We start from the raw sequence: 25,520 nt of genomic DNA on the forward strand, positions 1-25,520 counted from the left end.
AATGACTTTGCTTTATGCTGTTGCTGAATGATAGCTGTTGATCTTTGTGGTGGTAGCTATTAAATGACAATAAATGAGGCAGGTGTACTTTTACAGTACAAAGAAAAATCGACCAAGTTCATACAAACTTTCCAGGCCTCTCCAAAGACAAAATGTGAATCAAGATCATTTATAAAGGTAGCCAAAAACCAAGGGTCATTTCCAAGTCTAATTTCATGTTTAATTTCATTTGGGATAGAACTGGAATCGTATTTCTCGCCACCTGTCAAAGGTAAATCCAATATTCACTGGCATTTTCTCCCTGGTCTGGTAGGCCAACTCCGAAGAAAAACATCCAAGTCTTTTTTGGATTGCTAGATGTTGGCCTCTTCACCACACACTTGTTTTACTCATTTACGGCTCTCTGCCATTTTGAAACATTCAGGGAGCATACAGATTGTGGGCAGACCGCAGCTGCCTGTGAGGTGAAGGACACTTAAAGACGAAGAAAACTAGGATGTTGCTGTTGATTCTCAGCAGGATCGGCAGTTCTGACAAGCCTTTCTCATTACAAAGAGTCTGACATACTTACTTTATTGCCAAGAGTCACATGAGAAGAGCAACACCACTTTTATAGCTTTTTTTTTTAATATAAGGGTGTAAACAGCAGCCAGATAGCTTAGGTTAGTTTAGCTTAGCATAAAAATTGGAATGAGGAGGAAACAGCTTGCCTGGGTCTGTCCAAAGGAAATAAAGTCTACCTACCAGCTTCTACAAACTCATTGATTATGAAGATGCACTGATCAATTGGCCAGTGACCAGAATCAACTGGTTTTCATCTTAAGTAGCCATGACAGGTTGATCAATGTCAGATGTATGCAAATCTGTGCTGGTCAAATTTACAAGCAAGCATTGCATGATTGTTCACGTCATATGGACACCAACACAGAAAGTAAGCCACACATGCTCGACTGCTGTTGGTGTGGAAGTTCTTCACTGTGACTGAAGAAGACACAAAGATTGCAATTTATAATACCTACGGTCAAATAAGCTGCGGAGGAAAAAATACAAAAAGGTTCAGAACAACAATCTTAATCAGTCACTTAAAACACCATCATACTGCTGAACATTCCCAATTTGAATAAGCTTCAAAACGTCCATTGTTAGCTTTCTGCTACCTATCAAAAATATGTGTATGTTGTCAAAGTTCTTGGAAAGAAAGTTTCCACCAAAATCAGAATTGTTAGGTCAGACTTAAAAAACTGGAAATCAAAATCAGCCAAACAAAATTGCAATTGGTAAATCTCTAATTAATTAACATGTCTATCTTGCTTGTTTCCAGTTTTTATGCTAAGCTAACTGGCTAAATCAAGTTGTGGTTATACAGGGGGGTTATGTGCTGGACTATTTCTTGCTGGCAGGAGACTTAACAAAGTGACTGCTTCTTGCCAAGAAGCAGTCTGGCACATAACCCACTTAAGATTTTTATATTTGGGTTTTGTAGGGATTAAACAGACAAGAAATAGCATGCTAATTAGTTAACTTCAGAGGGGCTGGTAGATGGATTTTGTTTATTTAACATACGAATTATATTGATTTTCTCATCCAACTCTGGGCAACAAAGCAAATAAGCAAATTCTCCAAACCGTCAAATTATTGCTTTTATAAAAAATATGTATATTTGTATATATGTATATAGTGCTTAAGGATCCTTAAATTTAGAAAATGCATGTGCATGCATGTCAGTCTCCAAGTAACAATAAAGTAGCTCAGGAAAAGTCTGAGAAAACTGTCAAAATGTCAACAACATGTGAGGAACAATTGTGCTGCACGTAATGTTGTGCCACAAGTTTTTTAGTAAAAATTCCTGGACATTTGTGTCTATTTCTACCCAGTCTGCACCCTTGTGAAGATAGAAAAACAAAACAATAAAAATGTATATTTAAAAGATCTGTTCTCATATATTTGATTACATCCACAGGATAACATGTGTCACTCCCTGTGTGTATCTGTGTGTGTGTGCACTTTTGTTGTTACTGTGTCTCTCTCAAGGAGTGCAGGCAGCAGGGCTTGGCCTATTATTAACCCTCAAAGCCGTGCTCGCAGTTTGAGGCAGCTGTGCATTTGGGCAGGGCAGGACCAAAAAAAGACCAGCTTTTGTTGTGAACACACACTGCACACAGTACCGACACCACAGTATCTGCGTACATGCACACAGACGCAAACATGCTAACCCTTCCCGTCCGCGCTCTGTACGCACAGAGATCTTCACATGCCGATTAATTAGTTAAATGCATGGTGTAGCAGCCCAGGGGCTTCAGATTCTGTCACCATGACGGCTGAAATCATCATCACAGGAGGGCCCCATTTTTCTGGCCACTACTGTGTTTATGGAGTAACCAAACACACAAGTTTACAGGGCTTTGCCAAGCCTGACTGACAGTCATACTGGGGACTGACGGCAGTTTATTAAAAAAAGAGTGATTATACTCAAAGTCCATATATCATCTATACCTGCTTATCCTTATTTCCTGTAAAAATAAAATATAATAATAATAATAATGATAGAAACTGTATTCTGTCTGTTTGTGGAGGTTCGGACACAACATGGTCTCTACGCCAAATGTGCTTAACAGTGACAATGAAAAACCTGTCTTCTTTGATTTATTCCATGATGGCAGCACCCCACCTTACTCTGTTCTGTTTTAATTCAGACATCAAAGCGGTAGAAATACACAAAGCTGCACATTTTAGAAATGTTCAGTTATGTCTTTGCTGCTTTGTTGAAAAGTTCCATATTTGCTTTTCTAGATCACTGCCTTTGTTAACGGCGTCTTTCCCTTTTTTTTCACAGCAAAACCTATTAAAATAAAGGATTGTTGTCAATCTACTGTAACTTCAAAGAAGCTATATATTATTTATTTTTTTTAGATTTGTATTGAGTCCAATTTCATTATACTTGCACAACATCATTTAGTTGCTATGGGCAATTTAATGTATACACTGTAAAAAAAAAAAAAAAGGCATTAAATTATCTAGAATAGACTTTACTTTAATCTCAGATGCCAAGTACATTTCAGATTGAATGTCTCAGCTGAGTGACCCTGCAGTGGGGTTGGATCCTGACCTTGTCTGTCCATCTGTCTGTCAGTCTGTCTTCTCACCTCCTGTGTCTCCTGCTTTGCACACACACATACATACAGTACACTCACACCTCCACAACATCAAACAGATACACACAAATACAATACTGCCCCAACACACACACAGACACACAGACACAGACACAAACACACACACATACACACACACACATCTCAAGCATGCTCTGGTGTGCGTCACGAGGGCCATCTGCTTGCTAACCAGAGCAGTTTTCTACACACTCACATTCGTATTCCCTCTCACGCCACTTACACAAGTCTGTGATACTACTGCAGTTTATCTCATGTATGACTGTATGATATGCAAAATGATGATTCAACCTCTGCTTTCTACAGGTCAGAAACATGTTTTAAGATAACTTCTTCAAAAAACATAGTGTTTTACTAAATGATGTTAAGTGGACGACAGCAGAAAAAATGCAAGTTGGAGGTGGAGTGACAATCTGAAGGAAGGAAAGATGATGCAACCTCATTGTCAGATGTCTTAAGCCTGCTTTAAAAGGCGACGTGTTAGTGGCAGTTTTACTTAACCGTAGATCAGGAGGCTGGTTTCCTTTTTCCTAACCACATTAATCATATAGCCAGCCACAGTGATCATATACACTGCCTTAAAATGTTAATTATGCCTAATTGTTCGAAGGCATCATTCTGGATTATATTTGAGTGTGTAAATAGATTTAACCACTTGTGAATCTTTTATGCTATATGAGTCTATGAGGGTTTTTTTGTTCTTCTTTATATACATGTGTTTGCCTTTGTGCCCATCCTGATCTGCCTGTCTGTCAAACTGGGGTGAATATGGTCTACTTAAGAGAGTGTTCTGCGACCTCCTAAAACTCTGAGCTGGGTGTACGCTTCACGTTGCTACTTCACAACATGGCCTACAGAGCTGGGCTGGCACAGAAAGCTATTTTTAGCCACAGGCTCAAAGGGAGAGCTTACATTCCCGGCTGAACCGTGTCACTCACAAACTTTTCTCACACTTTTTTTTTGTCAGAGTGCGAGTGCAGCCAGCTACTTTCAGAGTGGCTGTCTCGGCATGTGATGTGAAGAGACGGACTAAATCTGAGTTTTATGTGAAACATCTTTGAGCAAACACATTTTATGAGTGCATATATGCTTCCACATGTGAGCCAGAAAAGAGACAGGATAGCTCTTTCATCGGGCTTTTTATTCACATTGGTTACATGTTTAAATTCATGTTAGCATGTGTGTGTGCATAAGTATTAGGCACTGCTGAACCTCAGTGGTTGTTGGTCTTTCACACATGACTTATTGACAATGGCCCTGTGTTAATTAGGCTGACCCTTGCTAACACACAATATCACACCTCCCTGACACAGCCTCACCGGGCTGTTTATTAACCCCAAACCTTTAGGACCCTCATTTGAATATGGCACTGGGGTTAACAAAACCCTCTGAACAGCAGATAAGGATGTAGATGGTGTACGATAGTTTGGACACACATATTTTAGGTAAAGTAGTAGAGTTCATGGATGAGAGAGAAAAAAGCTGCTAAATGCACACACCAACTTTACGGTCAATTGTTAAATCAACAAGTTCTCCTGAGCATGCTAATTAGAGTTGTTACCACACCTACACACACACTCACATACACGCAAACACACACAGGATGTAATTACTGCAGCGGCACACAACTGTAGTCTCTGTGTTCCAGCTACAGTCTTTGCAAGTAGCACAAAATGATGCAATCCTCTCCCTCTGTCTCCCTGGTTCCAAGAAACCAAAAAAATACAATGTGTAATTAATCTCCAACCTGCTGCCAGAGATACAGAAGCTTAGTGGTTGACAATTAGGCCCTTTAATATGATACTATAGTTATCAGTCCTATTGTGTCTATGTTATCCAATACTAAGTCACAGGACCCCTCAGTAATGAACCTGTGTACACAACTGAGCGCTGCAACGACAGATGAAACATTATCACCATAATCAGGCATCAAGTTTTCAGCCCCTTGAAAATACAACAACTGGTGCTATGTATTGTTTTACATCATCAGATACAAATTTATCTTGCACCTGACATATTGTATGGTGAATTTTATCCCTCAGCGGCCCCTTGTTTTAGACTGAAAATGAGATTAATCACAGATGGGTGTGCTATGTAAATATCTCGTGTGAAAGGACAGGGTGAGGAAGGAAAATGTGATAATGAGAGCAGAAAGATGGGACAGACAGAAAACTGGAGACTGAGATGCGGAGCAAAAACACAAGATCCATTTAGTTGCACACACAGAGCAAGTGAAAGGCAGATGGAGTAAAGAATGGGGTCCAATGGGTGTCTTTGTCAAAGGCCAGCCTCTCTTTTTAATTACTTCAAACTGTTTCAGAGTGCTTGCAACAAAATTTGAAGTACCTATTTCTGATTGCCTTGCCTGCTCTTTGTGATGGCCTCTGTGAGCTTGAAGTTAAAAAACTTTTCCTAAATATCAGTGTTAATTTCATTGACTAATAATTTTCTGTATAGTTTTCATCAACAACACTTTTTAACTGACAAAAACAGGACGATAATTCAATAAAAAGTAATATATGGCTACAAAATCTATAAAAACTATAATGAAACCTTTTGATACTTTCATCGATGAGTAAAAACAAGGCTAAAATGTTAGGGAGGGATGAACTGGGCAGAGATCCAATCTCTGTGTGCTGAAGAGGTGTGATGCAAACTGATAGTGCTGATCTACCGGGAAGTCAACATGCACTTGCTGGATGTCTCATAAACTACACAGACATGTCAACGTTTGGAGGAAAGAAATAACAGATATAGGGATATTTAGGGAATTTCACATTTGATGTCAAATTCACAAAAAAGTAAACATAATTAAATGTTTTTGTATTTCAAGAAAACATTATTTTAAACAGCAGAGACATGCCATTTGTAATTTTTTTGGCTGATTCCTATTTTTTTTAAGGCTCTGACCTGCCAATTCTAATTTTCAGTCTTTCTAAGAACTACAGTTGACAGAATATACAAATATTTTTGCTACATTTCTTTGATTTAAAATTAAATTGGGTGTTCATAATATAACAGTGACCATTAAATAACTTTAATATTTGCTCCAGAGGTTACAGCCTCACTATTCCTTAATATACAGCCTAACTATATTATTTTATTAAGATTATGTACCAGAGGGAGCATGATCTTGTGAGATCTCAAGGTAGGGCACATGATTTCACATGATCTCATTTGGAAGCAGATGTAAATGGAGATGAGATGCAGTGCAACAGTTTGCTGTAGTAAAGCTTTGCAGTGACAAAAACAGAAGCGGGCGAGTCAGGATGAGAAAATATTTGAGACGTGTCAACACAGGTTGCTTATTCTTCAGCCAGAACTGGAGGTGAGATTTTAAGGTGAGATCAGTCTGTGAGCAGTTGTTTGCTGCAGGCTAACATTAGCCTGAGGGGCTAGAACCATTGTTTGGTGACACCATCAGCTGCTCAACTGCTATGTCTCTTGTAGACTGTCTGTCTTCTCTTCATCCTGTTCTTAGAATCTATTGCTAATGCCGACCTCATGCAAGCATGTGTCTGAATGTGTGTGAGTGTGTGTGTGTGTGTGTGTGTGTGTGTGTGTGTGTGTGTGTGGGGCTGTGATCATCTCTGTTGTATCTGTGACGTTACTGTCTGTATCGCTGCACGCATGACGTGACCATCTTGTGGAGCTTGTGTGTGAATTTGACTGGCATAGAATCGGATATGTGATGCTGACCAGATGGTCACTAGTCAGGGCCGGTCAAACTGAGATCACAGCAGAGAGGGCAGGCTGACGTAACGGTTCTCAATGACTCTTGGTGCTTTTGTGGTTGTTAAAGACATTAGGTGGTCACTGACCTTTGTACAGAAAATGCAAAACAATTAAGTGTTGTAGAGATAAATAAGATAGATAAATATCTTACCATCGTCCAGTGTGATGTCCTGCAGGCCGATGGAGCGGAACGTGGGCTCCCTGTCCTCTGGCTCTTGTTTGATGTTCAGCCTCTCACTGTCTGAGGGGAAGGGTCCCTGCGGGCTTAGAGGGTGAACCAGAGGCCCTGCTGCTGGGGACAGGGTAGCCATGACTGGGCTTGTAGCCTGGGGAGAAGGCTGTCCTGAATGCTGCTGCTGCTGCTGCTGCTGCAGGGGCCCCAGAGGACTGCCACCAGAGGTGGGGGAGGATGAGGTGGGAGACTGGTAGGGCAGCGAGTGAAGCTGAGGGGAGGAAGGCCCAGAGTGCGGAGAGGGGATCATCCGTGGAGGAGGGGCGCTGGATGGTGTGGGGCAGGAGGCTGACCTTTGACTTACCGGGTGGTACCCCATAGCCCTCTGCAGCTGGGAGGAGTGCTGCCCCACAAGGGAGTGGCCACCAGGAGAGGGCACCTGGGTGGGATTTGGAGAGCAGTGATAACCTCCTAGTGTGTGGAGGTGTGGGGATGATGGGGCAAGTAGGGGTTGCTGGCTCTGGGGAGATCCAGCAATGGGGTTGGTGGTTGAAGAGGAAGGAGCTGATGGTGAGGAGCAAGGAGAGGAAGGGTACACCATTCCCATGCCCATTGGGTGGGACGCTGCACTGGGGCTGTGCTGAAAGGGCATCCTCTCGTAGCCCTGAGGAGGAAGGCTGGACTGGCCGTTGAAGGGCAGGCTGTGACCGTGACCGTGGCTGTGCTGCATAGGCTGGTAGGAGGGCCGGGGAGGAGCAGGAAGAGGAGCAGGAGCAGAGCTCGGGTGGAACGTCATGTGGCAGTCTGCAGGGGGGTGGTGCAAGCCACGGCCCTGGAGGTGAGGCAGGTGCTGGAAAGACGGGGAGCCCAGGGTGGGGCAGGGGGCCTGCAGGGGTAGCAGGCCAGGTCCGGAGCCTGCGGCCAGGCCGTGTGGGGAGCTGGACAGAAGGTTGTCCGATGGGTGGCCCTGCTCAGGAGAAGGCAGCTGGGTGCGCACCAGACTGGCAGCATGTGCCAGGGGTATGGACATAGGGGGTACTGCAGGAAGGTCCAGCTCATCTCTGTGCTCCTGTTTCACCATGACTACAAGGAGAGAGGTGTGCACAGAGAGAGGGAGGAAGAGAGGTGTGACGAAAGAGGAAACACAGACAGGATGAAAGAGAAAAACCACATTGTCAGTTACGTCAATCAAAAAGACAAAGAAAAGACATGTTTAATCTATAAATCTGTCAAGTCACTGCATTGCAACACTGACACTGTCACTGTTATTTTTGCTTCAGATACAGTAGTCCAGTAGTCAACTAGCTGAAAAAAAGCAGTTGTTTTTCAGGTTTCTCCTTATTCTTAATCCCTACTAATTTCCTCAATCTGTGGCTTTAAAGTTGACATATGCTGCTGTAAAACCTAAAAAACTAGCTCATAAGAATCACAAAGGAGTGAAGATAGGCTCTGAAATGTATGGATTGTGAAACGGGTCTCCTTCCAGATGAAAAAAAGCCCACCTAAAACCAAATGACATTTTGAAAGTAAATGGGGCCATTCCCTTTTACTGTGATAGCTCACAGCACTGCTATGCCAATTGGTAACCTATTTCCCAATCTGGTGCCTTGTGACAGTGAGTTTTATTTTTATCCAGCTCTGAATCAGAGGGGGAGCATATGTTGTCAGTCCGGGTGCCATCATGTGAAATGTTGTGTGGGAAGAGGAGCTGAATGCCCCGCAGCCCAGATCAGACCAACAGAACAAACGAGTTCACTGATCGTGCCCTCCACTCACCCCATCATGCCTCTGGGATTGAGAGGCAAGGGGCATGAAAAGGCCAAACGTGGTTTATTCTGGCTAAAAATGGAGCCAAAGGGATATGAAGGGTAAAGGAAGGGTAATGTTCTGTAAATTTAAGTTCTGTATATTTAAACATGAAACATAACTGAACACAGGCTGGTACTGTTGCAAAATTAAGCATAACTCTGTGAGGTTTAACAAATACTGTACTGTGCTATGTTTGAAAAATACTGAAGCCTGCCTGACAGAGCTGTAACGATTAGTCAATTAGTTGCTAACCATTAAACGAAAGGAGCAATATGTAGCAGTTGTGCATCCATAAATGATTACTGCCATCCAAATAGTGAGTTGGAGCCATAGACTGTATACTATATAGGTTGAATTCCTATTTAACATATGATCTACGGTTGAAGAGATTTCTCTCTCCATGCCCTGAATTTAACTGTTCTAAGCAGCTACTCCTTCTAAAAGATTAATGATTTCTTATCACTCATAAAGACAGACATTTGGCATTAATTTGACCTCTAGTAAACACAAAACTGGCAAACAAAAACAGCCAGGAATGGAAATGTTAAAGGAAGACACCACAGCTGTAGCACTGCTGTCAGAGCAGCAAGTACTTCCATTTAGCATGTTTCCTTAATTTCTTGGTCATTTTATGATTTATTACAATAAATATATTACAGATTTCTCCTTTAACAGTCTGGTTTCTTTAGTACTCTGTGGCAGCAAACTAAATTATCTTGGGGTTGTGGACATTTGAGGATATCGCATTGGGCTATGGGAAACAGTGATTACCATTTTCTGACATTTTATGGACCGAACAACTAATCAACTAATCCAGAAAATGATAAACAGATTCATCAATAATGAAATTAGTTAGATGCCTGACAATGCAGCAATTCAGAAAACACAGAGCAAGAACAAATGACATTTTGCTCCCCAAAGGCCAAAAGTTTGTTACTTTTTTCCAGACAGTTTTCTCAGAATTCATCCTGAAATTGGGCCACGGCCTCTGCAGCCCAGCCCACGATAAAACTTGCCACAATAAAGAAGGCGGTGTCCGTGGTGACACTAGTGGTGTCAGTAACCCAGCCTGACTGACAGAGCATGGTTACTCTACTCTGCTCTGATTGGCTGCCCTAATCTGTCAACGGTGAAAACAGGAACTGTCTGTGCCGAGTGGGCGTGCTTGCAAACAGAAAAGCTGGGTGGGTGGAGGGGCAAGGCCGCTCATATGCGTACACACAAATACACACACACACACACACACACACACACACACACACACACACACACACACACACACACACACACACACACACACACACACACACACAAACATACTCACTGTTGTGGTAAAACTCAGGGTTTAGTTATGTTGCACAAAATGCTCACATGTCATTATATTCCGCCAACGGTGTTTTCACTTTGACTGGTTTCAAGAGGAAAAAAATGCAATAACAATATCGAATAGCATGAAGGCAGGAATTTGACTTTAATGAAAAACATGAAGGAAACTTTCAGATCAAAAAATCTTGACAATGAGTTTCCTTGCTGCTAAAATAATCATATCAAACCACAACTCAAGGTCTACATATAGTAAAAGTTTCCTGGATAGCAACAGATTTGCATCATAAAACCCCATGCAAATACAGTACATGTGAGAAAAAAAAGGTTGGCTCGGGAGTTTGAGTAGGCTTCACAAAATAAACAGTTGGCAGGTGTTAATGTTATTGTTAGTGGAAGAGCCCCGTGTAAACCACAGCAATGCTTTCTTTGGAGAGAGAAAGACAGAAATGGGGTTAGTGAAGCCCCTGTGGAGAAATGTGCAACATGAAGAGCACATCACAACTGTCTCTGCTGTCAGTCAAACTTCTTGTCATTACCTTGGGAGATTAACTATGGCAGGAAGCAGCATACCCTAAGGAATGTAAAGTGAAGCTTGAGAGAATCTGTGTAAATGTCTGTAAAATGAGTAGCATGAAAATGACTTAGGGGCTCAAATACCTTAGCACCTAAAACAGAATAAGATCATTAAGATTGCTCGCTTGTCTAACCTTTTTTGCTCCCCAAGGATTTTTTAAAAATGTAACGTATGTAAATGGTCTAAAATTCCTTCTATAAGTCATGAGAACCTCTCATCTCACCTGAAAGGTAGGTGAAACGTTGTGACTGGCTCCTTTTCCGCTTCCCATTGCAGACATAATACTGCACCTGGACAGCTGAGCCCACAGTTTTACTGTGGTAGGGAGGGACCTCCACCACGATGCATGACTACAAAAAACATTACACATTATTCACATCCACTTATCGCAGACAAAACACAGTATTTACATACAATAAAATGTAATACTAATACAAAAAATAGAAATAGAAGAAATAGAAATAAAGAAATAGAAATAGAAATAAAAAAAGTTTATTGGAGTGCAAATATTACAGATGAGATGCTCTAAAAATAACAAATAAACAAATCTCTACTTACTCCTTGAGATTTCTCACGGATAATTTTCGCCTCAACTTCCCATTGTGGTCGTCCATCTAGAAGGAATGATTAAGAACAAAACATTACATGTTAAAATATATCTAGCAAACTTTTGCTGTACATACGAAATTTGATCACCCCTCACATCTCATTCTGTTTCCTTATATTTAATGGCATAATATGCAATATTTTCCTAAAAAGCAATGTATAGACTGATATAAATATAATCCCTTTCAATCATTACTTATGACAAACAAATTGAGTGAATATAAGTTGTGAAATGAATATATAAATATAATTTGATTTGATACTTAACACAGAAGCAGTAATAAACCCAGGTCACACATGAACAATAATCACTACAGATTTATTCTTAGAGACCTCAGAATATAAGCATGATATTTTTCAAACTGACTTTCCTCATCTGGAGTAGCTCTCTTTCTCTATTTTCTATTTTCCTACAGATGATGTCAGTGTGCAGTGCTCTCTCAAATAGACAGGGCTTAACAACCACATGAGGCTTCAGAAAAGCACACGATTTCAATTTGTTCTGAAGGACCAAGAGACATCAAAATGATGTCATTTTTAAAGGCCCAGAAGCCCCATGGAGAAAATCTTAGCAGCTATTAAATAGTAATCAAATGTCCAAATATCCTGCTGTTTGTCTTGCCTGGTTAAAATTATGGAGAGAGCAGTGGAATAATTGCATTTATTTTAAAATGCCTTTACACGCTGCCAGGTTTCTGGCTAGAAAACATCCTTTCCAGTTTTCCTATGAGGGATCTAATTATTTGGCCAGACATCTTAGGGGCAGCTGCTTGAAGGGAAGCAGTCGGGGTGAAAACACTGACAGGCTTGCCGTGGTGGTTGGAAGAAATCACAGTCATCACAGCTTTGAGAAGAATAAAAACTTTGACAACCAAGTTAGTACTGTGTAGTCTCTCAGCAAATGCAGACTCATTTTGCAGTCACCTGTTTGATGGTGCTCACATGGTGGAAGCATACTCTGCACCTGCATGGCCTCTTCCTCAAAACCCAAAGGATTCCCCCAAATACCGCTGTCAGACATCTGCAACATGTCTGCAGAGAGGACTAGCCTATATGTTAATTCCAACAAAGTAAGCACTCAACTGTCAGCCTCATAACATTTAGACTACTCAACTTTCTACCAAAATCCACCCTCTACTGTTGCTTTAAGTAGATGATTTACCTGTTCTGATCTCACCCTTGCATTAGCCTTAGTGTTTGTAATCCACTGCCAATTGTAACCTTGTAGAGGTTCTTTCTATTGTGAAGAAGAGCTTAACTTGTAGATGACAGAGTTTTTTTTTTCCCCCAATAACCTTGAATGTCTTTGCAGCTGACAGCAGTGCATTATTGCCATGCAGCTTGTTGACATTCAACAGGCAGGAGCAAGGGCCCCACATGCTCCGTCAGACAACAAGCACCAACAGGAACCTCATACCTTGCTAAGACAATGACTCGAATCATCCACAGACAGCCTACACACCCCAGTCTGAGGGGGGAAAGAAGAACATGCCCCCATTGTGCCGGAAGATCGAGTGAAAATAAAGATGGTGATTACTGTTTATGTTGTAACATCTTTGCAAGAGTTGTTTGGCTTTTGCAACAGAAACAACACAGTGACTACAGAGTCACTACTCAAGACAGCCAGTCTTATAACCTTTAAAGTCCACTACTTTATATAAACATTCACCCTCGTAAAGTTGAAATACTCAGACCAATTATGGGCTTATTTCTAAGTTAAATGTTTGATGACGTCCCTTTATTTGTCCTCCCTTTCCTTTTTCTTTTATTCCTTCTAAAACAAAAATGAATTAATTAACAAACAAATGTAATTCTTATTCTCAGAGACAAGACCATATAACTCCAATCCTTGTAACATTACAATGGCTACCTGGTAGATACAGAATTGATTTTAAACTTTTACTTTTTACCTTTAAAGCCCTACACGGCCTTGTCACATGAGCCTAGCAGCTGCCCTCCCTCTGCAGGAAGGCCCATCCTACCCATCCTACCTGAGGAACTCAGGTTAGCAAACTGTACGTTCTTTTAAATTGCTCTGCAAAACCTACTTTTATAAGACTTTATAAGGCTTTTTATAGTAAATCTGTTGTTTATCTAGGTTCTATCCCTCTTTCATCACTTGTATTTAACAGTTTTTAGTACATTCTGTTTTATTGTACCTTATATTTTACATAGTTTAAATTTTTATTGTTATGGTTTCTTTTGTTTTTATCTGGTCTGTGTGTACAATTTTTACCTAATTCACAGATACAGTATCACAAATTGAAATTTTGTTTTTTAAAGAATGTGCTTAATGTAAATGCGTTCATTGTGTGGGCTTTCAGCATATTGGAGCTGCAATGATGAGTTGATTAATAGTTTAGTTGTCAACTATCAGATTAATCACCAAATATTTTGATAATCAATTAATCATTTTGAGTCATTTTCAGAAAAAATAGCTTAGCTTGTCAACTGTGAATAATTCTGGTTTCATTAGTCCTCTGTGACACTAAGCTGAATGTCTTTGGGGTTGTGGACAAAACTTAAAATCCTCAAGAACCAAGTAAAGGTTACATTAAGGTAGCAAAATAGAGAAAACATACCAAAGCTACACCAAGAGACAGCAAACCGAATGTTTTTGTTACAGTTTGAAATTATCTGCTTTGAAAGAGAAACAAATCTCACATGAACAAATTCTAGTCTCTCTGTTTCTGTGTGTAGTCAGATCACTTATAGTAACATCCCATAATCTCTATGTACTAGCAACAATAGGCAAGTCTCTTCAGCTCTTCATGGATCAACTGTTTGTCAATTATGAGAGATGGTGGAAAAATATCTGTCACTGCCTCTCAGTCTGTCTTTCTTTTCTTCCGTTCCTGTACTTACTCCAATCAGTGCCTTTCTCTACTAAAGCAGGCGGATTAGTTGTGATGAGGGGGATCATTTACACAAACCTAATCAACATCATCTTCCCCTCCCCTTTCATATTCCTTCTGTCTCCATCCACAGTCTGCTGCCTTCATGCACCATGGGGCCCCAGCTTTCCCTACCCAAGATGCACCTCTCTAAGATTTCCACTTGCTGCTGTTCTTAAAACTTGACCATCAGTGAGTTGTTTCAACCATGCTACTTTTCTCTGCCATGCTTCACCTGGTACACCTCAAAGAGCTAAAGACATTCCTTTAGGCTGCTTTAAGAGAATGGCTCTCACTCACAAACACAACACCACTCAACTTTCTGCCATGTGTGAACTTGATTCTGTTGCTCTACATCACAGAGGAACCTCAGGCAGGCAGAGACTGGCTCCATGAATGTTATCCATTTAAAATTTCCATCCAGGGGAACAGCTATTACATGTGTTTTGATTACAAAGTGGTGTGCAAAAGAGAAAAAAGATAAGGCAAAGAAAGACGGGTGACTTAAAAGAAACAGGATGAATAGCGAGATTAACTAAGTAATCTCTTTAGCCTGGGTATTTGTTAAACGGATATAAGCAACTTTTACAGTCACAAATACTAATTTTAGGAAACACAGGCTCATTCTACATTCTTCCTGACTCACAAGCTCCCACCTTCTCCATACAGGTGGCACTAGCAACAAACAGGGATTCATACTGCAGCGACAGTGGTCCTGCACTGGCTTGCATATTTAATAGTCATATTTGCCTGTCCTGTTAAATGTGTGTGTGCTTTTTGGATAGGAGTGGCAAAGTCTTGCCTACCCTCAAACAGTGTGTAGTGAATCTACTATATGCTGTATAACTATATGTGGTTGAAAAATTCATACCGATTTATTTTTGTGTAATATAATAATTATAACTCATTAACTACACTGATTGTGTTAATATTGAAAAGAAAATACTGTGGAAATACTGTGATGTAAAAAGTGCATGTATCAGGATATACACAGTGTATTTTCTCATAATCTGAGAGTACAGTATTATCTCATGCCTGCTTGACAGATAACATTACAAGCAGACATAAATCTGTTCTGCATTTGACAAAATGCCCTGTAGGAATAGAGGACTTGTTTAGGCTGAGATAATGACAGATGTGATCTGACAACTGATACACACACACATTTTGAATTTTATTGTGACAATATTGGTCATATTTCAGAAACAACAGTGAGAATTGATATGTAATAGGAATACAAAAGTAAAAAGAGCTCTTTGCAGTAAGGAAAAAATATGGCTTTATGGGTTTTTAAGAGCAAAATAGAGTACTAGCTGAAACAATTATTACACTTTAATAAATGCTAAGAAAGAATTAAGACCTTTTTTAATGTTTCTCTGTCACAGGGCTCCACAGTAAAAAGCACTGGTGTTCCCTACTGGGATGGTTCAGAACAGAAATCCAAATCTGAAAGCACCATTTGCTATAAAACTGACATATAGAGCAACCCCTACAGACAAGTATGAGCCATGATTCCTATTAAATCTTCAGACTTTTCTGCTGACGTCTGTAAAATTTGCAAGCTAGCCTCATGTATAGATGTATTAATGTACCTCAAAGTTTGTTTTCTGCTGCGGAAGAATATAATTGTCCTGACAACATAAATGACATATGAAATGTTTTACTCATGGTGGCCAATCTGCCGGACAACTATCAAACACCATTTCTGACACGCATAATTGGCACAAGCTGTTTGTGCAGTGGTGGTTCAAGGCTAAGCTGCTGTGCGAACATAACACTTACCAGGGCCTTTCTCCAGGAAAATGACCTTGGACTCTGGGAAGAAGTTGGAACCAGTGATGACCATCTCTTCTCCCCCGCTGACCAGGCAGCTGGTGAGGCTGGATTTCTCAACCTGGGGCAGCTCTTGAGCTGAACGCTGGGCTGGGAGAGACGCAGCGGGGGTTAAGGAGAAAAGAGGATGATCATTTGCTGAGCTGTAGTCACTCACGCTGCAGTGTAGTTTTTAGTGTGGACTATGCAGTCCCTCCAGGATTTTGCAGGATTTGGGTGGGGGGGGTTCTGCAGCCTAAAATGCCTAATTTCGCAACAGCTTCCGTAAAAGAATTTGATGCACATTGCAATGTTTTAGGCGCATGTTTTTAATGACATTGCAGGAGCAAGTGAAAATTGCAAATATGTATGTAATGTATATTTCGTTAAAAAAAGCATCTTGTACCAGTGAGAATTAAACTGCACCCTATTCTGTGTGTTCCAAGCAACGTTGCCAAAAAGGCTCAGTATTGCAAAAATTCTAACAAAATATGCTTTATTATTATTATTATTATTATTATTATTATTATTATTATTATTATTATTATTATTATTATTATTGTTGTTGTTGTTATTATTGTAAATGAACAAGTGCGTCTGGGGGATATTCCACAAAGAAGCAAAATCTTTTTGGAGCTCAAACAATAAAAACCACAAGCACAAAATTATAAAATATAAAAATAGCACCAATAATTTTAAAACCATGACAAAGTTTTCAGTACTTGTGACAAAATAAAAAAAATAAAAATGCTAAATAATAATTATAAAACACTGAGTCAGTTCATTGAGATGTACATGTATATTGTTTGCGTGGGGGACTGCTATGATTGGTGGAACTCGTAGAAAGCTATGATGATTGGTCAAATTTGTGGTAAACTTGCAGTGATTGGACAAAATTGCAAGGTCACTTATTATTTATGGAGACTGGTTGAGCAAACAATAGATTAAATCAAATCAATCATCACCAGACTGCAAGCTTGCTAATTTGTGTGGAAAGCTGTGTGTGTGTGTGTGTGTGTGTGTGTGTGTGTGTGCGCGCGCGCTCATCTGTGTGTTTTTTTCTGAATGAATGTGTTTCAGTGTGCGAGTGTGCATGTGTGGGAAGCTGACACTCACAGCACTCCACAGGAATAGAGGCAGCCTGCAGCGACAGCACCTTCCCATTGGGTTGAGGGATGTGCACTCGGAACACCACGCGGACCCGTGTGTTCTTTCTTCCTATATCCGTCTCTCCCTTCCGCAGCTCAATGTCTGAGTTCCGCAGCTTAAGGATGCCAGCACAGTCGATACTGCAAGGTAGAGGGAAAATAGTTGGCTCCATACGGCACCACCGACATGGCAATCATCTAAGATATACTTAAGTAGTCAAGGCCTGGGAGTGATAAAACCGACCACAGACCCAGCAGGAGACTGGCAATGAGAGGCAAATTAAGTGTTGAATCACAAAATAAAAATGCCTGTGAATATGATTTATTAGAGCTGTAAATGAGAAAATCCCTACCAAACCCCTTCCAATGGAGTCCAATATAAATGAAACCAGACCTTATATAAATATAATCATTCAGGTGATGCACAATCATAAATATTCGAATAAAGTTTGTTTCTCTGCTCCATGGGAAACCCTCAAATTTTCCTTCTGCACCCCTCTCTCTTGTTGGTTTAAATCGAGAAAATCTATTAAATCCTCTTTGGAAGATGTTACATGACTGAATGATCATAAATGTGGTTATTCTTTCACTGGATGGGAATTCCTTCACGGTGGTAAGCTCATAACTGAGTAATGTAACCCTGTAATGCTTCTGACACCTACCTGGCTGACATGTTGTTTTCGGGCAGGAGAGGAATTTCGAGAACTTTGGTGCTGGAGACTATAATCTCTTGGCTGGCTGTGGCTACGGTTTTCCCGGTGATCCGGTGCACCTGGTAGAAAGCGTGCGGCCTCAAGTAACGGTCGTCTGCTGTTCCGATGAACATCTGCAGGTTGACGGGCTTCTCGCTGTAGCCAATGAGCTGAGACATGACAGAGAAAGAGAGATAGAAAAACAGAATGAAAACAGATGTGAGTTTTCAGGGTCCAGATGAGAGGTGTGAACAAAGGAATACTCTCTTCATTTCCATGGCCGTCAGAAGGCCACCTTTTTTGGAAGGAATCTAAATGTCAGGTCGAGGGTGTTGCGATATTTCTGGCAGGGCCACTGGAGATTCATCTGGTGTTTTGGCCTCCAACCAGTTTGACACTGATGTTTTCAACTAATAGTCTTATAATTTTTTCCCCTTGCATGCATTGCCCCTTAACAGGATTATGTGCAGGACACTGTTACCTCCAAAAACCTTACCAGAACCTTGAAACCTTGTCTGGTTAATCGTTCCAAGACCAAATAAAAGTCATATGGTGTCTGCACCTGCTACCACAAGAAAGAAAACTAAGAGAAAGCAAAAATGCTGAGCTGGCTTTAAGACAGGGGTCTCAAATTGCCTAAATTGGGGTCTAAACTGCTACACACATATAGGCAGGCTAAGGGCAGGCAGTGACTGAATTCCAACTCTAGAGTGTGTATTTTCGGAGTAGTGGGCTTATATTTTCAGCATAATGGACCTAGCTTTACATTGACAGACAATTGAGAGTTATTAATAGCTGATCAAGTTACAGTGTAGGGCTCAACCTCACTTCTTATTGTCAATTTACGATGCTGCACTCATTGGTGCTCCTACAGCTTCCCCATGTCTGGACAAGAGTGCAGGGGGCGCGCTTATGAAAAGAGCAAATAGTTGGTGTACTAAACTAAAACTAAAACATCATATCAATTAACAAAATCAACAAAAGTCAACTCCACATGGCCAAAATTGTACAAATGCTAAAAATGAATGAATTCGTCTGTGGAAGTGTGATTTGTACTGAGCTTAAATACTCTAATAAATATTAAATTTAACATAAAATTATACAAAAAGCATCATTCACACCATCTTCTGTGAGGTCCTGCGTATATAAAAAGCCTTTTAATGGCTGCACTGTGGTTAAAGGAAAAAAATGCTAGTAAAAATGTCAACAGGCTTTTCAAATCCAGTGCTTCATGTGTGCCAGCACGGTCAGCATGGGGCATCAACACTAGCAGCTGCCCTGTGCATTAGTCCCTGACTGCTGCCCCCCCCCCCCTCCCCCACTTCCACTCAGACAGGTGAGATGTCGGATGAAGGAAAAGAGTTGCGTGTCAGGTAGAGACAAGGGGAAGATGGAAAAGAGAGCAGGACCTTTCCTCCTCGGAGGGACAGAACAAACACACAGGCCACACAATCCCACTACTGTTGTAATGTTGTGCTTGGCAGACTGCGTGACGGCAAGATGGCACCCCCCACACACACACATACACACACAGACACATACACACTCCCACCACACTGCCCTTGTGGCCCACACCTCCAGCTCAGATGGAGGGCAGCCCATTGAGGGTAACAGAAAAGAACAAGGCCATTCATTGCCGTTTCACCCCAGGAACTGCCAAGCCTCAACCCCACCACAGCTGGCTACTGACCCTTTCCTGCCTTGCAGGTTTGCGTCACACGCCACTGTGTCAATGTTTGGTACAAAAGTGTGGTGTGTGGAAGGAGAGAAAGTGGGTGTAGCTTGGGATTTGTCATGTGCTGTTCCAAAACTAGCTAAAATAAAAGGGCTCAAACTGGTCACAATCAGGTGCCTGGAAACATACAGTATGTACCTGAGAAAAACAGCAAAGAAACTCCTGCTTGGTTTCAAAATATTGACTTTCAATGAAGCCAATTATTAACTTGTGCTGGTTTGTAGCAGGATTATCAAATACAACATATTTCCAGTACTGGCAAAAGGTGTAGTTCATGGGAACTGCTGTCATTAGACTTACTGGTAGCCTGTGCTCAGTTATGCATCTCCCTCTCTTTCTCTCTCCCTTGCTACTTCCGAGACTGTCCCCTGTGGTGAGAACAGTCAAGGTATAGGGGCACCTATGTTGAACTGAGCTGTGGAAAAACTGAAATACGCTGTGTTTACAGCAGGCTATGTGAGAGGACGAGCCTCCAGAGGCAGATTCAAGGCAGGCAGGGCGGCTGAGCTTAAATCTCAATAATGCTTCACTGTTCTTAGGTGAATAAAAATCTTGTAGGGTTGTGCTACTAAGCTCAATAAAGACTCATTGGTTCCCAAGAGAGTGCTGACTTAAATAAAACAAGGGAAAATCTATTTCTGGCAAGTAGACTTTTTGTTACTACTTAACAGCAGTTACTTAGAAGATGCACTACGGTTACCTTAACCTAGCACCTTCAATATTTATAGGCCTAATGAATAATGATTAGCATTCCAGGGTGTCTACATGTACCAGCAAGTTCAATGTAAGACTTTTTAAGACTTTCTAATGCCACAGTTTAATTAAATTTAAGGCTAATTTTGCATAAAACTAAACATTAAATGTGAAATGCATGCATACTCCTCTGAGTAAATACATATTTTCAGTTCAAAATGATAAGTAAAGTAAAATGACAATAACTGGTTGAGTTAAAGAACATTTGTCTCAGTACATTTTTAGTGTAAAAAAATATATCCTTAATGATATTAATCACTACAATTGTCTTACAGTCCGAAATGAGCCTGAAATAGGTAAACGCCATCCTGTCTCATTAAATCTACAGACAGTCTGTTATAATGAATCTAGTCAACTTTTTTGTGTTGATTTGACTGATGATTGTCTCAGTTTTTACACGTGGATATTAAAGGCTAAAGGGAAACACTGAAGAATTTATGGAGAAAGCAAACCCACAGAAACTGAAGTTTGCAGGTTAGCTGACTAGCTATGCTATCCAGACAGCAGGCAACGTTAATAAACATACAGTATTCAACAAATAGTATTCAACAAATACATATTTAACATTATTTAATACTTTTTAAGGCCCTTTATTAATGTGAATTTTATTTTTTAAGGATATGTAGCCACCCTACATCCATTACCAACTGGCAATTTAAATCCTACACTGAACACTTCCCTTCCACTTCCCAGAGTCTCATGTTGATTAGAGGGAAGAGGCTGAAGGCTATACACAAGTCTGGGCTGCAAGGTGCAGGTCCAGGCTGGCATTTTCAGAGTGAGCTGAGGGAGAAGCCACACAGCTGCCTGGTTCAGAGAGGTCACCATAACACTTGATGTTCATTTATCTACCTACTGAGCACGGATAATGAGTGTCTGCTGACAATCGAGTCGAGAAAATTTGGAAAAACCTTTTACAAAGAGGCAAAGGGGAAAAATAGCACTAACACTGGCACAATGTGAAAGAAGTATACCTTTACATTTTCAGACTTGCACTGAAATTAAATATCTTGACATTGAAAATACTGCTCCCACTATTACTTCACAAAAAATCTGTGGGAAAGCGTTGTGGCATTTATAGTCATGTATAATTTAATTATTATGGAAAGGCTTACCAATAATTCAGTGATTACTTTACTGACTGTTGAGGTTTTTCATGCTTTTAAATATCACATTTCCAATCCCCAGGCTCTGTTTTAAAGCAAAAACTCCCTGCCCCAAGTTATATTGCTACTCCATCACATCCATCCTCACTGTTCAGTGATGGTGGCTTGTCTGCATTAGACTGAATGACTAAACAGATCAGTAATTTGCATTGTTTTTGTGTGTGTATCTTTGTATTTGTGCAGTCAGTAAACGTGAGCTTGCTGTAGGTTCTTGTAGTGCAGAGGGTGCTGCAGGAGACAAAATAAAATCTGAGTGACACTAACCACAGCAATGGTGGCCAGAGACAGCAGGTTCCTCCTCATGCAAAAGTACATACAAACTCGCGCAGAGAGAATACTGTATTTCCAAAACCAAAGTTAGGCTGACAGCTATAGTACACAGAGAAACTAGAATCAACTCACTGAATTTGGCACATGAGATGTATTCGGAAGGAAGTTGCATGGAGGACCAGCATGACGCCCCTATAATAACCAGTAATGGGTTCATCTTTGAAAACCACATTAGATCTTAAAAGCCACATGAAAGTACAAATCTTGCCAGTAACAAGCTAAAAGGTAATTATGCATCCTGGTCTGAATGGATCCATGGCTATAAATGACACCATCATTCTGGATTCAAAGAAACATGGAGTCACAGGGATCAACAGTCTTATGGCTTGTGTTGCTTGTTTTATGATCATGTCTGCTGCACACTGTGGAAGTGAGTGCAGACAGACAGCACTTGCACGTGTGTGTGTGTCAATAAATCAAGGCATGTTTATTCGCAGCACCATGTGTGTTCCAGACAGTATAAAATGAGTTAACAGTGTCTGGAGGAATGTATCTGTAAGAAAGGATAGATGGATGTAAAAGAAAAAAACTGTGATTGGTGAGGTTCCACAACCTTAAATAAAGTAGAGGTTGTCTAAGATTTATTTTTCCCCTTTCAGCCAACACTACAAACTGTCACCACAAAACAAAAAAGTCCCTACTTTTTTTCACTTTCCTTCCATTTACCCTCTTCATCTCTGCCTCTCTCTGTGTCCTCATGCATTTTCTCTATTTCTCCGTCTCTGCACATGAGGGATTTGGTGTGGGGCCAGAGTGTTGACAAACATACACTTAGCAGGCCAGGAGTTCTTTCCAAATCAAATAATCAACCGGGAAAACCTGATTAGAGGGCCAGAAAGAAAGGGCTCACTTCAACAGTCCCAGTGAATCAACACTCCCGGCCAAACAGAAACATACCAACCACACAGCCAGGCTAATTCAGTCCCTTTGCCACAGTCACAACTGTTACTAAAAACACAATTATTTTCTGTTTGGTGTTTCCTTAATTCAGTTCAGTATGATGCATTTAGATGGCTGGAAAAAAACAGAGCAGCTTTACAAATGTAAACTGCAAAAAGTAACAGAAGTGATACAGTCAACAAAAACTGAACACATGTAAGCCTTTCAACACAGCGGTGTTCAAAGAATAACATTTACTTTAGCAACAAGGGCTCAATGCAGTGATACCAGAACATACTGGATGGAAGCTGAACAGGAAAAGAAACGTGTCAGAGCAGGTGGGAAGTCATTACTAGTAGTCTTTCCAATGCTTTGGCACAATATTAAATGATTTACAATAATCCCAAATTTTTAGCCTGCATCAGTTGGCTTTAAAGGGATGGTTCAGATTATTCGAAGTAAGGTTGTATGAGGCACTTATTAATAGTCAGTGAATTACCTATAGTAGATGGAGGTTGGCATCTTCCTAGTTTGAAGAAGCAGAGTGGTGCACCAGCATGGAAGCTATGCAATGCCACTTTAAGACTTTATCTCTTTAAGATTTTCTCTTTCTAATGTGGAACTATCTCTTGTTATATTATAATGTTGAATCTAAATGTACTGCTGTGGGCAGTGTCTGCAACAAAATGTATCTAGGCCACTTAAGAAAGGTCCACCTAAAAAAGTCAATATCAGTACAGTGTAATGTAAATATAAGTGTACACTAGATTTAGAATATTTTCACCGCTTTATGTTGGCATCAGACTTCCTTTCCTGACAGGAAATTGCCATTATATAAGCTAAAAATCGCTCCATTGGTGAAATCAGTCATTTTAACTCACAGACACAACAGTTGCTGGTCTTTTGCTTCCTCAGTCTGTTAGTTTGTGCTATTGTGTGACTTTGGTGTTTTAGAAGCATGGTTCATATTCAGAGAACTCACACAATATCACAAATTAACAGATGGAGGCAGCGGTAGAACAGCAACCCATGTTCTGCGAGGTAAAATTACTAATTTTTCTTATGGTGAATGTTTGTATAGTTGCTTTGGAGAGAATGACATTTGGTTTGTATAACAGCAATTTTCCATCAGAAAAAGCAGTCTGTTTAGAGATGAAAATATTCTATATATAGTGTATGCTTAAACTGATGTTGGTTTATTTAGCTGTGATACCATGAGCTCCTCAAATAGAGTCAAAACACACTTCAGGGGCCCATTCGCACCTTCATTTTGGAAAATGGGTAAAGCACAACCTGCAAACAGCAGGACATGTAAACAAGCACACATGGATAATACCAGGCAGGGGAGGCTTCTCAACACTGAAATGCACACGACACACACACCCCCTTGACTTGTTTCACATTCCTTAGTCACCCCTCCGCCACCCCCTGAATCTATGCTTGAGTGTGAAATACCACAGGAGGGTGGTCTCTGCACTTTTAACTCCTCACCTTTCTGCCCGTCCAGAGTGCACTAAGCCCAGCTGGTCAGTCAGCAAGTAACTGAGGCCTGATAGAGATCAGTTCTTATATTAAACCGCACTGACATTAAAACCGGTCACATGTCCCTGGGCCTGTGCTCGGTGAAGCCTGTAACTAACTCATGGCTGCCACTGTTGCTTCTGACTGTGGATCGAGTTTAGGATGAACTCTCTCCCCTAAAATAAAACCGCTGGATACGGTTACATACTCAGCTCCCACTAAATAAATTCCCCACTTATTTTTGGCCTTCATCTGTTCCACTGATCCAGTAATAAGGCAAGCAAGCTGAGGGGAAAAACATCTCCCATCACAGCATACACACATAAACAGTCACCCTGGCATACACACACCGAAGCATTTTAATTTTTGTTTAAAATAGAAAAAATGACAGCAGTATTAAGAGCTGGTACGGAGAGTTTTGATAATGGGATATTTACATGAGCAAAGCTAGGATGGAGAACGTCACCTGCTCTCTGCAACAAAACAACTCCCTCTCTTCACATATACCGTTTTTCCCATTGCCAGCAGACCCATTTATCTTTATTTTTTTGTCTTATGTGTGCTAGAAAACTGGGAATCAATTCATGTCTTGAAAGAGACCAGCGTTTTAAAAGCCTGTGTGTTCATCTCTAAGTAATTCTGTAGTTCTGAATCTCTGTGGTTTGATGTTTAGTTTCTCTCCTGTATCGCTGTTTGTACTCTCAGGTATCTGTGTTGTTATACTGTTTCATGTTCACTTTCAGTTTTATAGGAGGCACCAATGTTACTGCCCATGAAAACCCCTGATTTTGCTGCTTCATAATAAAAGCTTTAGATAACTAAAGAACAGGAGAAATAAGATGCTCATCCACCGTTCCAATGCTCATCTTCAGAACTGCTGTTGTGGGTGTTTGTGAAATTTTCGTCCAGGGTAGAAGGGGCTATACTGTGTGTTTCATCTGCACCAACCTGCAAGCCTCATTCATTTTCTCTGTATCTCTTTTCCTCATTTTATCAACTCTGTTTTTTATTTTTCCTTCATCCTTCCTTCTTTCACCCACCCCTCCTATTCTGACTTCCCTCCTTTCTTTCATCTCTTCCCTCTTCTTTTCCCTTTGTCACTCTCTCCTCTCTGTCCGTCCCTGTCCTCGCCTCTCACCTACCGTAGCTCCAGCCCTCTGCCGTAACTTGACACTTTCTCACAGTGAGCGCCTGACTC

The 25,520-nt window shown here is 40.7% G+C and overlaps 1 protein-coding gene across 4 annotated transcripts in view; it reads right to left on the reverse strand.

Moving 5' to 3' along the window:
* nfatc3a (nuclear factor of activated T cells 3a) overlaps nt 1-25,520 on the reverse strand; it is a 77,900-nt gene that overhangs the window by 10,618 nt on the left and 41,762 nt on the right. For all 4 annotated transcript variants that reach the window (XM_084719718.1, XM_084719736.1, XM_084719727.1 and 1 more), the window contains 6 exons: nt 17,909-18,108; nt 17,215-17,387; nt 16,069-16,209; nt 11,345-11,400; nt 11,010-11,136; nt 7,057-8,160 (listed from right to left, as the gene is read on the reverse strand). In XM_084719718.1, the coding sequence (XP_084575844.1) occupies nt 7,057-8,160; nt 11,010-11,136; nt 11,345-11,400; nt 16,069-16,209; nt 17,215-17,387; nt 17,909-18,108 (1,801 nt within the window). The remainder of the gene's footprint in view (nt 1-7,056; nt 8,161-11,009; nt 11,137-11,344; nt 11,401-16,068; nt 16,210-17,214; nt 17,388-17,908; nt 18,109-25,520) is intronic.

Source organism: Lutjanus erythropterus, chromosome 1 (assembly GCF_056507025.1).
Source record: "Lutjanus erythropterus isolate fLutEry1 chromosome 1, fLutEry1.hap2, whole genome shotgun sequence".
NCBI lineage: Eukaryota > Metazoa > Chordata > Actinopteri > Lutjaniformes > Lutjanidae > Lutjanus > Lutjanus erythropterus.